Source organism: Labrus bergylta, chromosome 18, assembly GCF_963930695.1.
Source record: "Labrus bergylta chromosome 18, fLabBer1.1, whole genome shotgun sequence".
Classification (NCBI taxonomy): domain Eukaryota; kingdom Metazoa; phylum Chordata; class Actinopteri; order Labriformes; family Labridae; genus Labrus; species Labrus bergylta.
In genome coordinates, this window is record NC_089212.1 from 26039558 (window position 1) to 26055472 (window position 15915).

The following is a 15915-nucleotide window of genomic DNA, read 5'->3' on the forward strand; positions in this document are numbered from 1 at the left end:
CCACTGTGAGGTGCATGTGTGAACATCCAGGTCAGGAGAATATCCGGAGCAGTCCTCCTGACATTATCTAGATATTTTCAGGATTGCAGATGTGAAAATGGCTTGATAATAGATGATATTTCCTTTAAATGAAAGGCAGATATTCCAGTTCAACATCAGACTCCGTCATGAGGGCTGCCACTATGTGTCTGTGTAGTCATATCCTGAGACAGTTTTCACCTTTACAATAAACTGGTTGTTTTAATATCCTCAGATGTCATGTCACCACATCTCGCCACACCCCTCAAATACAGCTCTTAACATTTCAACAGTTTTCTGACAGTGTTTGACTGAGACGATGAGAAGACTGAACAGACAGACAGCTCTGAAATGTACCTCCATCTGGTAGTTATTTGTAGGAATTGTGCGGTTGTCAAGTTGGCAAACTGGTTCACCAGCATGAAAACACAGCTGTGTCAAATTCTGGAGAGAGGCAGTTTAATAGAGATGCCTTGTTGTTGTTGTTACAGCATCATAAACACTCGTTTTCTTAAAGATGTGTAAAGACTAACTGCCTTGTTTACGTATGAAAATGTCGCCCGGTCTGTTACTGATTGGTGTCTTGGTGTCTCGTATCTAAAGACGAGTGAATTCTAGGCGACAACATTTGCATGCGACGCCTGCCTGCAGACGTGTTTCAAATTGTTGCAGCAAAGACGAGGTGCTCATGAGCTGACAAATGAGTTCTCCTCCTGCTCGTCCTCTTCACTCCGCAGGCTGGCAGCGTGCAGCATGCAGCCTGTCTCTGGCACTGCAGTGAGCCCAAACATGATATGACCTAAATAAACGGGTGTGTTCGCACAGAGAGAGAGAGAGAGATGAAGCAATATTTTCCTCTCGTCTCACACAGTCGTCATGTTTTCAAACACTTCACTCTCCTGCAGGCTACAACTTGTGTGTGCGTGTGTGTGTGCGAGTGCGTGTGTGCGTGCGTGTGTGTGTGTGCACAGACACACTGGGGTTCTCTGCACCGTGTCACCTGCAGTCAGCTCAGGTGCTTTTACACATCTTAGCAGCTGCTTCACACCTCACTTAGATGTTCCTGTCCCTGTTTTCAGACTAACCTGGTGAAGTCGTATTACGACACCGAAGATGACTCAAGAGCTTTGATTTTCTTTGAGTGTCACTGAAGACAATAGACAATGGACAAAGGAGTGCGGCTGCACCACAGAGGGATGGTATAATCTACTCCTTCATTCATCCTTTATTGAGTCAAGATGAGATTTCTTTGTGAAGAGCAGTGCAAGACAAAGTGTAGAGACGGACTAAGACTTTACTCTGTAAAAAAAATGTGATAACATTTGATATTTACACTCGACAACGAAGGTGCTACTGGATTTATGAGCAGTTTCTCACGTTGAATAAATGTGGATTCCTGAAATCTGAACCCATGTTTTTGTCATTTCGCTGGTGTTTTCAGGAAGCTGTTGATCATGATCATTTTACAAACCTGGCAGCTTTTGCAGTATTCTTAAAGATTTATTTTGGGGCGTTTTGTGCCTTTATTGGAGAGATAGGACAGTGGATAGAGTCAGAAATCAGGTAGAAAGAGAGAGGGGAATGACATGCGGGAAAGAGGCCACAGTTCGGAATCGATCCTGGGCCGCCCGCTTGGAGGACTACAGCCTCAGTACATGTGGCGGTCGCTCTAACCACTGTGTATGTCGGGGGCGCCTGTCTTGTGGTTTTAAATGCAGGAAAACCTGCTTTATGTATGTTGTTGTGACATTAGCAGTCCGAAACAGTCCTCATGATGTAAGACTTGTCCTCCTCCTACAAGTTAATCCAGGCTCCCCCCTACTTACCCAAACCCAATGGAGTAGTTCAAGTAAGAGAGCATGTCCATGTGTGAGTCCATTCCCACTAAACGCTCCTCAGTCGTGTGGAAGTTCTTCAGACTGATGAGAGTAAACTGCTGTCATTACTGAAGTTTTCTGAAGTCTGTCATGGACACAATAAAAATAATCATGACTGATTTATTCCTGCTTCTCAAACAGAGGCGTGCAGCTGAGTCAGAGGAGCGAGTGTCACTGCCAGTTTCACACAGGACACATCCACTGAATTGTATATTTAGATGTTGTGCTAATTTACTCCAGCTCTAGTTTGGCACCATTTTTCATTCAGTAAATCTGCTGACTTGCAAGGTTGGCCATACCTCCACTTATTGAAGGGACCAGCTACAATAAAGACGTTGTACTGAACCTTTTTACAAGACAACATTATTATTCACACATAAATTGGTACAAATTAGTCAGAGCGGAGCTGACAGCTAGCTGAAGCTACATCTGACTGAATCAAAATGATGTGAAAATGTTAAACTCAGGCCTCAGTCCAACAGGTAAAATGTAAACATGCTCAGTGAGAAAGCAATGCCTGCTCACATCCAAGAAAATTCAGACTTTTGTTTATTGCCAATTCTCACATTGTGATAACAATGTAAACGCCCTTCTTATTAAATGAAGTAAGCAGCAACTTTATCTCTTTGTGTCGCTCCTTCAGGTGCACTCTTTTTGGAGATCAGAAATATGCGACTGCACGGGCAGAATTAGACTCTTGAGTGATTCCTGAGTCCAAGGTCCTCTCCAGGTCCCGTCTTCAATGACAGCAGGAAGTTTGATGTGTTTGTGTTTGTTTGGCTGGACGGGGTCAGGACTGAAAGCTCTTTTGTGTGCTGCACACAGAGCTCTGGAGTCTGTTATGGACAGATAAGAGAGCCTCACCTCATACACACTTTCTACAGGACAGGTTTCACTGTGCAAACACACAGCTCAGTCCTGTGTGTGTGTATTTAAGTGAGGCATGCATATGTGTGTGTGGTGTCTGTGAGCATGTGTGTGAGTGAACACTGCTGCGTGCGTGTGTGTGCGTGTGTGTGTGGACAGTCAGCCCTCCTGGATTAAAGACCTTTTAATCCCGTCAATCCTCATCAGCTCAGATGTTAATGGGTATAAATTGTTAGTCAAGGAGTACATTCTGCTCACGAGTCAAAAGCTAGCACTGCACGGCTCGATGACCTTTGGACCCGCGTTATGAGTCGCCGTGGTCGAGGTGACCCAGGCCTTTTCGATGATGGATGCACCTCTCAGCTCTAGTTTGGATCAGCAACTTTTAATTGGGTCTCTGCTTTCTTGTGCCTCCTAATCTCCTCCCAGAGCCAAGAGGACACGCCCGCATCATTTAGAGTGGAGCTCTTAGCCTAATTAATTGTGCTGTTTTAAGACTTTTAGAGGATTTCTGTTTAAAACGGCACTTTGCTCAAAACCATGATTAATCGCTTAGAACACCTTTTTAAAGAAAAAATTATGTCTGTTAAGAAATTGTTTGTGTTGTCCTTAAAGTGCATAAAATGTTTATTATATAGGCAAAAGAGTTTCATTATAACAGTGTAATTCCTTGTTTACTGAAGACATTCAAACTTCTTAAGCAATCAAGGTGATTGTTGACTGTCTTTGAAAATGATTTGAGGCCTGGTCTAATCTAGGGATGCACCGATCTGATCCTGGTATCAGATATCAGACTGGTCCTGACTGAAATAGCTAGACCAGCTTGATGCCAACCCCGATCACAAAACCTGGAAACAGTGCCGTCATTCTGGAAATGTATTTCTCAACACGTTAAGGACGATCTGTGTTGGGACTTAAAAAGTAGGATTGGTGCATCTCTCTATATAAAACAGTCTCTCGGTCGCAGCAGCATACTGCCCTCGATGTCCTCTGTTCCCTTTTTTATCCTGCCCTCCCACCCTGGCTCCTAACACAACAGAGACCCAGGCGGCAACATATTACTTCCTCCTTGTGAGAGACAACAGCCTACTGTACAGTGTTCACTGAAGTCTGTATATAAATTTCGTCTGTTTACAGTCACTGAACACGACGCACAAAAGCAGTAATCTTGCGCTGGTTCTGCACAATCACCAGCCACTCATCCGTGATGAGGAAGTTGGCTAATAATCAGTGTTGTAACATTGCCTGCATGTGAATTGGAACATTTCCCTGACTCTTTATTTCTAAAGTTTTGCACTTTTAACTGTTTACCGTTGGAGGCATTTCTCCAGCCTTCCTGTCAGCGCGGCACATTCTCATTTCGCTCCTGCAGACAGACCAATTTTCTTTCTCCCGTCCCTTGGATTAATAAAATGTCCCTCTTTCCTCACTCACAGGAAGCTCAGCGATGAATAAGCTACGGCAGAGCTTCCGCCGGAAGAAAGACGTCTACGTGCCGGAGTCGAGTCGGCCGCACCAGTGGCAGACAGACGAGGAGGCGGTCCGCAGCGGCAAATGTAGCTTTGCAGTCAAGGTGACTCTCTCTCTCACACAAAAACACACCTGCATACAGAACCTAACACACACACACACACACACACACACTCACAGTCTCTCTCACACACACAGTGCAGCTCTGACCTTACTGTAGCACACTCTAAGAAACTCGCTCGCTGCCGGGCTCCCCAAGGACGCTGCTTGTGATTAATCATAAGCATTCAGAGACTGTGAGCACAGCTTTTATCTAGGTTGCAACATTATCTGCTGGAGCTTTGTAAAGCTGTGGGATGATGTGTGTATGTGTGTGTGTGTGTGTGTGTGTTTATGTGTGTGTACTATTGATTTCTGGCCTCCTTGAATCACCAAGTAAAATATGCAAAATGATAGAAAATGTTTCATTATTGCTGACAAATAACAATTCCTGGGCGCAGCTCTGTGGGCGATGCAGCTTCTCTCTACACAATGTTTCAAACCCCTCTGACTGGACATGCTGTGCTGCAGCCGACGGGAGGGGAGAGTTCACCGTATTTTGGCAACAAAGCCTTCGACTTTTGCAAACAGTGCAACGGTACGCTTCTTCTCATCACATGGCACCCCCCTCCACCCTGGACTAAAAGGGGAATTGAAAACCCTCAGAGTTGAGAAAGAGAAAGTTTTCCTGAGAATATAGGAAGTTTTTTGCCGCTCGATGCATTTGGATTGCTCATTAGAAAGGTTGTGGTTTGTGTTTGCTTAGTCCCGTTTCCTCTTAGAGAGAGAGTGGGGAGTTGAATTGAAAAACTAAAAGTGGAAGTAACTGGGGTGCTAGTGGCAGAGTGGTTAGTATGCATGCCCAATGTACAGAGGCTGTGGTCCTCGAAGCTTGCGGCCCTGGGTTCAAATATGAAGTTCAGCACTGTGGATACTTTCCTGCATGTCATTCCCCACTCTCTGTCTCTGTCTCCCTGATTTCCGATTCTATCGTCTGTCCTGTTTCTGAATAAAAGTATAATAATGTATTTTTTTGAAAAAGAGGATGTATGGGGTCAACTCGAGATTCCACTTGCCACCCAGAAATTGCACACTTGCTCTTAAGAGCGAGAGACTATGAAATGTGGCTGTTTGCGATCACACATGCAGCTCACCTTGAAAGCTTCGCTCTATTGGAGTAGTCTGACCACTGCTAAAGGTGGGGAAAACAAACAAAGTTAAATCCTCCTGCTTCTCTGGAGTGACTGCTTTGTCAACATGTGGACTTATTTACAATGTGACATATGCAAACAAAACACTCTCGGTTGAGGAAGTACTTTATCTTTTGTAGGCTACTCTTTGTGTTTACCACACGGCAGTAAAGTACAAGAAACATTATGCAAAGTGTAAACTGTGACATCATAAAAATTGTATTTTAAAGTTTTAAGTGATCCTCCTACAGGAAGTGAGAAATGTCTGTGTAACTGTGACCAGTTAACAGGTGGACCTTGAAACCTTAAACTCAGGTACCTGATCATTGTTGAAAGGTGTGGTCCTCCCTGCAAATCTTTCTGTAAACTCCTAAAGTCACAAAGGCTTCAAGTAGAGTATTGATTATAACTTCTACAGCCACTCACACACTTCACTTCCACCAACATGTTCCCCCCTCTGCGCTCGGCTTTCATCGTGCTGGTGCAACCTACCATGCTGCTCCTGTGTCCCTCCTCCCCCTCCTGCTCCCGGTCTCCTGCTCTGTGCCTCAGAGGAGTCTGCTCCTGTATGTGTTGGAAAGATCGCTCACTGCCTCACTGACGAGAAACCAATAGAGGGTGGGAGAGGAGATGCAGCAGAGTAGAAGACTTTAAATGTGGTGTGGAGGGGGAAGGTGTTGTCCAGTCAGGATGTGAGCATAGATCACGTTAGTTTGAACCTCAGCTTCCTCACTGTGCTAGTGGCGTTCATGTTCACATTGTTGTCTTTAAGATGAAACTGACAGAGAGTTGTTCATAACTCAAGGTGAAAAATGTAGACTGTATTTAAATGTGTGAAAGCTTGAGCTGAATGTGAGATTAGATGAAACTGCTTACAGAAATGTAAAAAGAGTCGACAAAGAAAGTGTCTTTAACGACCTTTGTACACCTTAAACCATGCAGTCTCATCTCTATGCAAATGAACGTACGTGCAGCTTGATGCTCACAGGTTTGAAGGCGGACTTTCTGTTGAATATGACAGAATTTTCAACTGGATCTGATTGATGTTCAATACCTTGAATTAATTCCTAGAAACCGCTTGGATTACATCGAGAGGACTTAAGACAGTAAATCCATCTCCAGTGAGTTGATACTGATATAAATGTATGTTAGGGCCAGACGATATATCAGTCTGTTACAGATTTATCAGCGTTATTGTCTGATGTTTTAAGTTTTTTTTTAGAATAGATAATACAGAAGAGAGTAGATGGGACGATTTAGAAATTATGTAATCGCGTAAATTTGGTTTCAGATGATAATACTCCCAGCAGCGTCTGCAGCCGCACAGCCGAGGAGATACTGTTCAGATTTAGTCGTTTGTTTTGTAAAAGTCAAACAATATGATATTGATAATAGTTTCGATACCATGGAGGGAAAAACAAAGTTATAAATAGAGATCGACCGATGAATCAGCTAGCCGATGTTTGCAAATCCAGTGGCTAACTTTATCGCAGATATACGCCGATATTTCGAGATTTACTGACCAGTAAATTAGAATTTAAATTGAGTTTCATTATATTACACTAGCAGTTCTCTTCCACCAGCAGAGGGCGCTATATGGATTGCAACAAGCATCATCACTCTGCAGATCGTAAAGCGTTGATGCACGTACATGCTCTGTTACTTTCAGTTGAGTGACCATCTCGTCTTCATTATAAATCTTTTCCACAAGTGTTTGATAACAACATTTGAGGAATAAAAGTCATAAATGTGTTTATCTATCTCTACAGATCAAACATTGACGAAAGATATCGGCAGATCGGCTATCAGGTTTTTTGTCGATATCGGCCTCAAAAATCTCATATCGGTCGAGCCCTAGTTATAATATTGTGTGATTTCTTGGCTTAATTATCAGACTTTACAAGATAACTTCTGCACAATGGATACAGAGAAAATCACGTCTGTTCCTGGAGGCATGTATTGTTCCCAGATTGGGTTTGATCTGAAGTTCAGAAAGAGCCAGGCGAGCAGGTTTAACTCTTAACTTAGCTGAGGGGCTTTTACTACCATACAAGCTCCTGACTTCCTGTGTCAGTCTGACTCTCTGCAAGAACAGGAATTAGCATAAGTCCCTTAATGTTAAATATACATCTGTGTGAATCATGAGAGAGAAACGCAGGACTATTGTGTCTTAATGTCTGGCTGTTGTCTTGACTTCTGCTCGCCTAATGTTTACAGAATGGGAAATGAAGGGCTCGATGTTTGTTTTGTGTTACCTCTGATGGCTCCTCTCCATCTGGAAAAATCCACCTCAGGGGCAAGAAATGTAAATACAACATGTCACCTTGTGTCTCTTCCTCGTCGAACACAAACAGTGCAGAGGCAGGGAAATAAATTCAGTGTATGATATACTGTATAAAGTGAATATAATCCTAGCCCACTGTGGGATTAGTGCAGAGAAGAACTAATCCTGGAGTGGGCATGAAAAAAGCTTGAATATTCAGAACAAATTACCCTACACTTGTACGACACACCGCACAGGGTTTGTTTGTTTTTTGAAGGTGCTTGGAGCATCCCTGATACACGTAAAGGTTTCTGCCTCCAGATTGTTTTTGCCAGCTAGTTTCTAACAGGACGGAGTAAGATGCTAAATGTAGCATCTGTTGTGACACTTCAAGCCTCCTCCTGCATTTACTCAAAGTACCTCAGCTCGTCTCAGGGCTGAGCGGCTATTAGCTGTGCTGCTGCTTCCATTGTCTTCACTACCCACCACTGCCTCTTCACATCACTATTATCATCCTTAGCAAAACAAAGGTTTCTCTGCACATACCCATGGATGTGTTTGTGCACATGTAGCATTACAATACGTTGACTGTGTGACTCACTGCCGTGGCGTCACACTCTGAAAATAGCCAGGCCGGAGGGTGGGGTTGACAGGCGTGGGTCAGCGTCACTCTGTGTCTGTGTATCTGTAAGGAAAGGGTAAGGACTTCCTCTCTGGCCCTGTTCACACAATGGCTTCTGGGGCGGTCAGGGTTGTGACTCTTCGGCGACACACAGCAGGGTGTGATGCTGCTTCAGGAGGCAGGGAGGGGGAGGTTAAGGCTGGAGGAGGCAGCCTTTTTCCGTTCATTCAGTTAGAATGTAGGATTTCCAGGTCATCCCTCTTGTTGGTTGTTACATGTCTGAAGCTCAGGGTTTGTCTGTATTGATGCAGTGACAGATCCTGATGTGACTAGATGGAAGTATAAGCGCTAATCACAGTTATTAAAAGTTTGGTCTTTACTTTATGTTGATACAACGCCTCTGCTCTTCGTTCCCTGACTCTTAATGATATACAGTGTTTCTATATAAGACATAGAAACCTTCATGAGATAGGACAGCTTAAGAGAGACAGGAGAGGGGGCGCGGGTGGCACAGTGGTTAGAGGCCGCGCCCCATGTATGGAGGCTGTAGTCCTCCAAGCGGGCAGCCCAGGATCGAATCCGACCTGTGGCCTCTTTCCCGCATGTCACGCTCTCTTTCTACCCAATTTCTGACTCTATCCACTGTCCTATCTCTACAATCATGACTCAAAATACCCAAAAATAAATCTTAAAAAAAAAAGAGAGAGAGAGTGGAGGATGACATACACCAAACCTCTGTTCATGGGGCAACTGCTCCACCAACCGGGCGCCACCGGCACCCCAACAGTGAATATTTTAAGTGGAGTACTGTTCTACTCCAGCTGGCCCCCCCAGGTGTTCAAGGCCGCCCAAGTATCATTGATGACCTTTTCTTTTTTTAAGATTTATTTTTGGGCTTTTGTGCCTTTATTGGAGAGATAGGCCAGTGGATAGAGATGGAAATCAAGGAGAGAGAGAGAGAGAGTGGGGATTGACATGCGGGAAAGGAGCCGCAGGTTGGATTCAAACCCAGGCCGCCCGTGTTGAGGACTACAGCCTCCATATATGGGACGTGCACACTAACCACTGCGCCCAACAGCGCCCCTGACCTTTTCTTGAAAATTGTATCATCCATGCAAAAGAGAGAGAGAGAGAGAGAGAGAGAGAAATCTGCTCGTACTTCCCCTCTAGTAAATGCAACTTTTGATGTCTCTTGTTCAAACTGAAGCGTCTCAGGACTTTGTTTCAATATTTAGAATCTGCCTGTTGCTGATGCCGTCCTGCACTCGTAGTTTATGACGATTGTTGGGAAAGGCGTCGTCATCAACAAGCCTCCACACACGCTGATCACCTGATGTGATGACAGAATATCGAGTGAAGATTTCAGAACGTCAGAAATCTTATTTGAACATCTTTAACTGATGAATATTATCAAAAGTGTAGAAACACACAAAAACAACGCTACGTAATGGGTCAGGGTGGGACAAGGGGGCGACGCTGTGAGAAAATGTGGTTTGAAAGTATGTGTATTTGTGTGCATGCATGTGAGTATATGTAGATAAGAGAATCAGGAGAAAGTAAGTCAAGCAGATTTTTTAGGGGAGAAAGACGTTTTTGGATTGCGGCTCTTTCAAAAATATTTTTGCATCAATGTGGTTCTTGAGTCGGGCAAGGTTGAGTACCACTGTGTTACACTGTCCTCATAGAATCCCACGCTTACTGTTAGTTTGACCCACATGCTCGTTTGTATTTCTCAGGGAAGTGTTTAGTTCTCTCCACAGAGTAAATTAGGGATCAACTTGGGAGCAGTTGAACTGCGATTGACCTGAAATGGTAATTAATGATGTGTATAAATCACAAGCACCACCCTATTTGGGAATTTTAGCCTGGGCTCATTTAAATACACATTCTCCCTCCAGAGTTTATTATATTAATCTGAATTAAACTTCAGAACAGATTGCCAAAGGAGGGTTTGTCAAAGCATTACTAACTCTCTCTCTTTCTCTCTCTCTCTCTACCCTGCAGTACCTGGGCCATGTGGAGGTGGAGGAGTCCCGAGGCATGCACATCTGTGAGGACGCAGTGAAGCGGCTGAAGACGGTATGTTTCTCTAGAAAAGCCCTCTGTACTTCCAGGAACGAGGCTGCTGACTACCAGACACAGTCCTGCTTCCTCTCTGTCTGTTTCTTATCTTTCCCCCGGTTAGTTTCCCTCACTGAGCCTCCAACATCCTACTGACTCCTTCTAACATTTCCTTAACTTTTCCCCCTCCATCTGTCACCAGGCAGTTTAGCTCTTGTTTTGTGGTTGTTTATTCCTGCCTCGTTCACTCTTTACGAAGACGCCTGGGTGTTGCTTTATGTCAGAGGAGGGTCTCCTCCCATCTTGACCCTCAGACAACCTCCGTCTCAGCCGGAGGAGATAGACCGGCGTGTACTTCCTGCTGCAGTGGATTCCGGTGGAGTTGTGCAAGAGGAACAAATTCCAATGCTGTCAATTGTTCCAAAGGCCCCGCCCAGGTCATAAGCTCCTGTGGGTTAACGAGTCCGTAGTCTGCAGGTCTGGGTTCTTGTGAGGAGGATCGGTGCGTCACCCTTGAGTCATAGTGCGAAGGTAGAGGAGATGATTTCTGTGCCAAGAAAGGTGGAGAAACTCTTGATCACAGCTTTCAGTTTCAGTTTAATCAGTAGTCGAGTATCATCTGTGTTTCATCTGTTCTCTTGACTTCTTGTTGCTGCGTTAAGTTTTGCAGAGGGCCTTTTATTAGTTTATATGATCGACTCAAAGAGATGTTGAAGGCACGTTGAGCTGTCCAGAGCCTTTTGTTGCTTTGATTATAGCGCAGAATAACGCTGCCCTGAGGACACCTTCATATTTTATGAGCACAATAACGGATAGTGAAATACCTCAATATTCATACCGTATAAAACAGAAGCTGAGAGAGCACACACACACACACACACACACACACACACACACACACACACACACACACACACACACACTTGTTAAAAGTCCAGGTGTATATTGGTTTCAATCTCTGAGGGACGGCCGTCTGAAGGAGATGAGCTTTCCATTATTTTTGAACAAAACTTGTGCACAGCTCTGGATTTTTATTCCACATTCTGTAAGACATGATCGCATTAAGGTTTCTCTGTTGTCTTCGTGCAGCCAGATAAACAGCGAATTCATACGGCGTCTTATTGAGACCAGCTGTTATTTGTCAAAATGCAAGTGAGAAATTGATTCATTGTCTTCTGTAGTTTCAAACCATTTGACTCTTTTTTTTTTTTTTTACAACCATATGACTCCCTGCTTGTCGTCACACCTGCAGGCAGGCTTGCGTGCGTGCGTGCGTGCGTGCGTGCGTGCGTGCGTGCGTGCGTGCGTGCGTGCGTGCGTGCGTGCGTGCGTGCGTGCGTCCTGACCTGACCTCACACAGTAGGACAAATACACATTTAGAGCACAACAAACTAAAACACACAGTCAGATAGACATACTGTACTCACACACACACTCACACACTGGTGCCTGATGAGGTCACATGGTGTACACAGAGCCAGAGGCCGTCAGCTCTTATTGAGTTTCATTCATTTTAACAGGAAGGACAAAATGGAGCCAACTCAAACAGATGCCTCGGACCTCCAGTAGAAAGTTGCATACCTTCGGGTTCTCCCCTCGACGATTTAAGAAAGTCAAGTGACAGGACATTTCAGGAAACGTGTCCTTACTGTTCAATCTATAACACGGGTACTGTGCCGTTTGTGAGACTCTGTCATTGAGTTGACTCCACGCAGGAGAAGAAATAGTTCGATTAAAGCTTTTCAAATATCTTCATGATTTAAAAATGACAGGAGCACTAATGTTCATTAGCATCCGGTGCGGAGGCTCAGAAACACGTCACACTGCTGCTGTGTCACTGTGATTAGTTTTTCACTGTGATTGTCAGACAAGAACTCATTCTGTTCTCCTGAGCTGCTCTGTGTACTCTGACACATACAACAGAGAAACACATGAGTGATGATTTAACTGGTAACATGAAGTCTGACTCAGGTGTTCATGATGATCTGAATCATAGATGTTCAGTCTGAAGTTCCTTTAAACTGTTTCTGTTAACGAGGCGGCTGTAGGAACCTAATGGGACACAAACATTCTGGCAGCGTGCCTCACTCTGCTGCCTGGAGCTGAGCGGCTCATAGTTACAGAATAAAGAGTGACTGCGAGAGTTCTCCCTGCCAAGGCCAGACTGTCCAGCCCAGACGAGGACCACCCTTTAAGCAAGATATACAATTAGAGAGATCCCACTTCATCCTCACTGACTCTTTAATAAGCTGACTGTTGCCAGGCAACAAATACAGCTGCTGCCCGTGCAGAGAGCGTGAGTTAATATTACTCGGCAGTTAAGTATTTCCAGGAAACTAATAACTAAAAATGGGCTGGAACGAAGTCCAACAACTATAGATTGCTAATATCTTGTGAGGGCAGATTCCTGAAAGCACGGTAACAGCATCAGCAACACCAAAACACAGTCATGGCTTTGCAGAGATTAAGACTCCCTCTCTGGTGTGTAAGACCAAAGAACAATGAAATGTGTGTGTTAGTGTCCCTGTGTGCACCCGGTACCAGAGGGTGGGTGTGTGTGCGTGTGTGCGTGTGTGCGTGTGTGCGTGTGTGTGGTGTCTACTGTTTTCCCAGAAGCCTTTGGGACGATAATGAGAGTTTTCTCGCAGCACATGGGGGGTGGGTGTAGGAGGGGGAGGCTGCAGAACACTGCAGCACCATCAACCTCCAAGCTGCCCTTATTGCTGCGTCATCATGACATCACTTCCTGCTGCGGCTGTTGGCTGACGGCCCGGGGTTTTGTCGTGTATTCTGTGTTCTCGCTGTGAGAACGTTTCAGGAGCTCGTGGTGACCTGGAGTGCTTCCTCTTTGCAGACTGGGTGGAGCACCCCCACCAGGAGATGCTGACATGCTGAAAGAATTCCAGTTGCATTCGTACATCAACACCCAGTAGCCTCAGGGTGCGTCATCGACGGTGTATCTGATTCCATTAGACAGAGAGTCTATTAGGCGCTGTTTTGACTTCAGTGACACATGGTATGAAGAGCTGCCTTTCCATTCCATCAGAGATAAACACCGAATGTGGGCAACTACAAAAACAAAAACCTACCGCTCTGCTGCTCTGAGGGAACTCTGCAAACATGACCTGACCTTAACTTCAAAATGTCACTTACATAAACTCTTAGCACCGGGAAATGTTTTAAGTGGGCAACGTTCCTCGGCAGTATCGCTCCTGTCCAGGCCAGTGATTTTAGATGATTTATACACCTGTAAAGTAGTTTTTGAAGCACTTAGAGTATAGTTGTCTCATGTTTAAAGCAGTTGTTGTACAGTGTACGATGTCACACTCGACGTTTGATTCCATGTCATATCAGTCTTTGAGAAAAACTGTTTTTTTATAGACTAACATTGTCGTTACAGCTGCTTGACATGTCGGTGGTTTTTGTTTCTTGACAACCCGTTAAAGGTATAATACGCAACTTTCAGAGTAGATGGCGCTTTAATGACATCTGGCCCTAAAATCCTGCTGATGTGGTTGTTCACACATGCACCTCACAGCGAGAGACTATCCCTGTTGGAGAGGAGGTGATGCTCCCTAAGCAAGATATGATGCAAAAAGAATAATGCGGTAGTGCTGGATAAAGCAACAGGTCGACTATACGATGTTAGAATGAGAATATGTGTGTTTGTATCAATGCTACGTGTAGTTGAAGAGAATCTCAATGTGAACTTAGGAGTGGAGAAGAACATCCTGGAGAACAGGAAACATGCAGCAGCAGGTTGATTAGAGCACGGAGATGGTAGAGGTGGCGTGCAGACAGTCTATGGTCGTGCAGCGATCACAGGGAATAAAGGTCACCACCCCTCCCACTGGCCCCTCCCACTGGCTCCTCCCACTGGCTCCAGGTGAATTCTCCTGATTATATCCTGCTGCGTTCTCACATCAGCTCACTCTGACACTCAGAAATTCTACTGGAGTGCCGGCAGGAGAAACTCTGACTGAAATATTCTGCCATTTTGCGTTCACACATTCAGCTCACCACAAATACTTCTACAAATGTAAAAGCAGCTAATGATTAATGTAGTCAGCCTTTGATATCTGCTGTATTAATTTGTATGTTGCATATTAAACCTTTAAAAGCAGTCTTCCTCTTTATAGCTGCCCAACAGGTCGGTGGTTTGTGGTTCTTTGACGTGTGTGTCATCGTCGTCTCTGTCGTCTATCTTCAGGATAATCTTTTCTTGCAGTTGCAGCGGCTGTTTCAGATTCAGAGCGAGTGTTGTAAGGTGTTTCGTTGCACAGAGTGTACCCATGTAACACATGTTGCACAACAAGTGTCGTTTGTTGTTGCACATCCTGCTTGTGGTTCGTGTCGCTTTTTTTTGGGGCTGACATGAGTGTAAGCCATCGGCTAGAAAAAAAAATCAACTGTGTGTATAAAAGTTAAAAGGAAGTAGAGTACCCGCTTCATCCTTGAAGTGTCCTGCTCGGTTGTTCCATATCTGCCTTGTTGTGTCCACCTTGATCTTTTAAATCTCTGCTCCCCTTTCTGCCCCAGAAAGCTTCCCGCCTGCTGTAGTATCGTCTCGGCTCCTACATTGAATGCCTTGAATGTTTGATGACCTTTTTGTTCCTGTTACACATTTTTTTTGTCTTTTTTAAGCAGGTTTTATTGTGAAGGGTTGCAGAGAAATGCCTCCGATAATCCCCTCCCCCAATCTACCCTCACATTCTAGTTAACATCCTTAGAGACCTTTCTTCCCCTTACCTTAGCGTACTAACACTAGCTGTGCAGCCTTTACCACCATCTGCATGTCTCTGTGCTTCTCACTAACACACACACACTCACTAACAGGCGCTTAGCGCAACTCCAATGAATCTCCAGAGCTGGTTAACACGTTAAATCATGCATTAACATGGCCCTCCGAGTGCCGTCTCCACCGTGGCTGTGTAACAGGAGCAGAGTGGCACTCCTTTTCACAGCTTACGGGGAGGAGAGGAACTCTGAGGGGAGGGGGGGGGGATTAAGACCAGGGCAGGGTCTGATTGTGGTGTCTTTGTGTGGTTGTGGCGGCCTAAACTTGACCCGTGACTCAGACTGACCGGTGATCAGTCACAGATTTCGACTCAGAGGTCAAACCGCCGTCTGTGGGAATCTGTTTCTGTCTGCTGAACCACCATGGAATGACCAGGTCTCGCTCACTCTGCGAATCAGAGGACAGAATAAAAATGGGATTTGGGATTATCTCCTTCTTCATACACGCACAGACACACCTGAAGGGGCCCGCCATCTTTATCTCCTCCGTCCAGGCAGTTTGGTGTGCTGTCTCAGCTGTCGTAGGGTTGTTGTTGTTATTGTTGAAGTAAAAGGGAACAGCTGTCAGGGAGCCAGTCATTTTGGTGGACTGGCTTCTAATGTGGTAGTACTAACAGAGAGGGCGGGGCGATAATTCAAAGAACCTCAATATGCGATCGATCATGATCAAACTGGATGTATAACTTTACTGGACTTACATCGATCAATCAG

At 44.9% G+C, this 15915-nt stretch overlaps 2 protein-coding genes across 8 annotated transcripts in view; one reads left to right on the forward strand and one right to left on the reverse strand.

Moving 5' to 3' along the window:
• Positions 1-15915, reverse strand: part of LOC110002661 (ladderlectin-like) — a 191065-nt gene that overhangs the window by 48419 nt on the left and 126731 nt on the right. The window lies entirely within an intron of this gene.
• The window catches only part of numb (NUMB endocytic adaptor protein), a 49295-nt gene that overhangs the window by 22322 nt on the left and 11058 nt on the right, over positions 1-15915 (forward strand). For all 6 annotated transcript variants that reach the window (XM_020658324.3, XM_020658328.3, XM_020658325.3 and 3 more), the window contains exons 2-3: positions 4199-4335; positions 10351-10425. In XM_020658324.3, the coding sequence (XP_020513980.2) occupies positions 4210-4335; positions 10351-10425 (201 nt within the window). In that variant the 5' untranslated portion in view covers positions 4199-4209. The remainder of the gene's footprint in view (positions 1-4198; positions 4336-10350; positions 10426-15915) is intronic.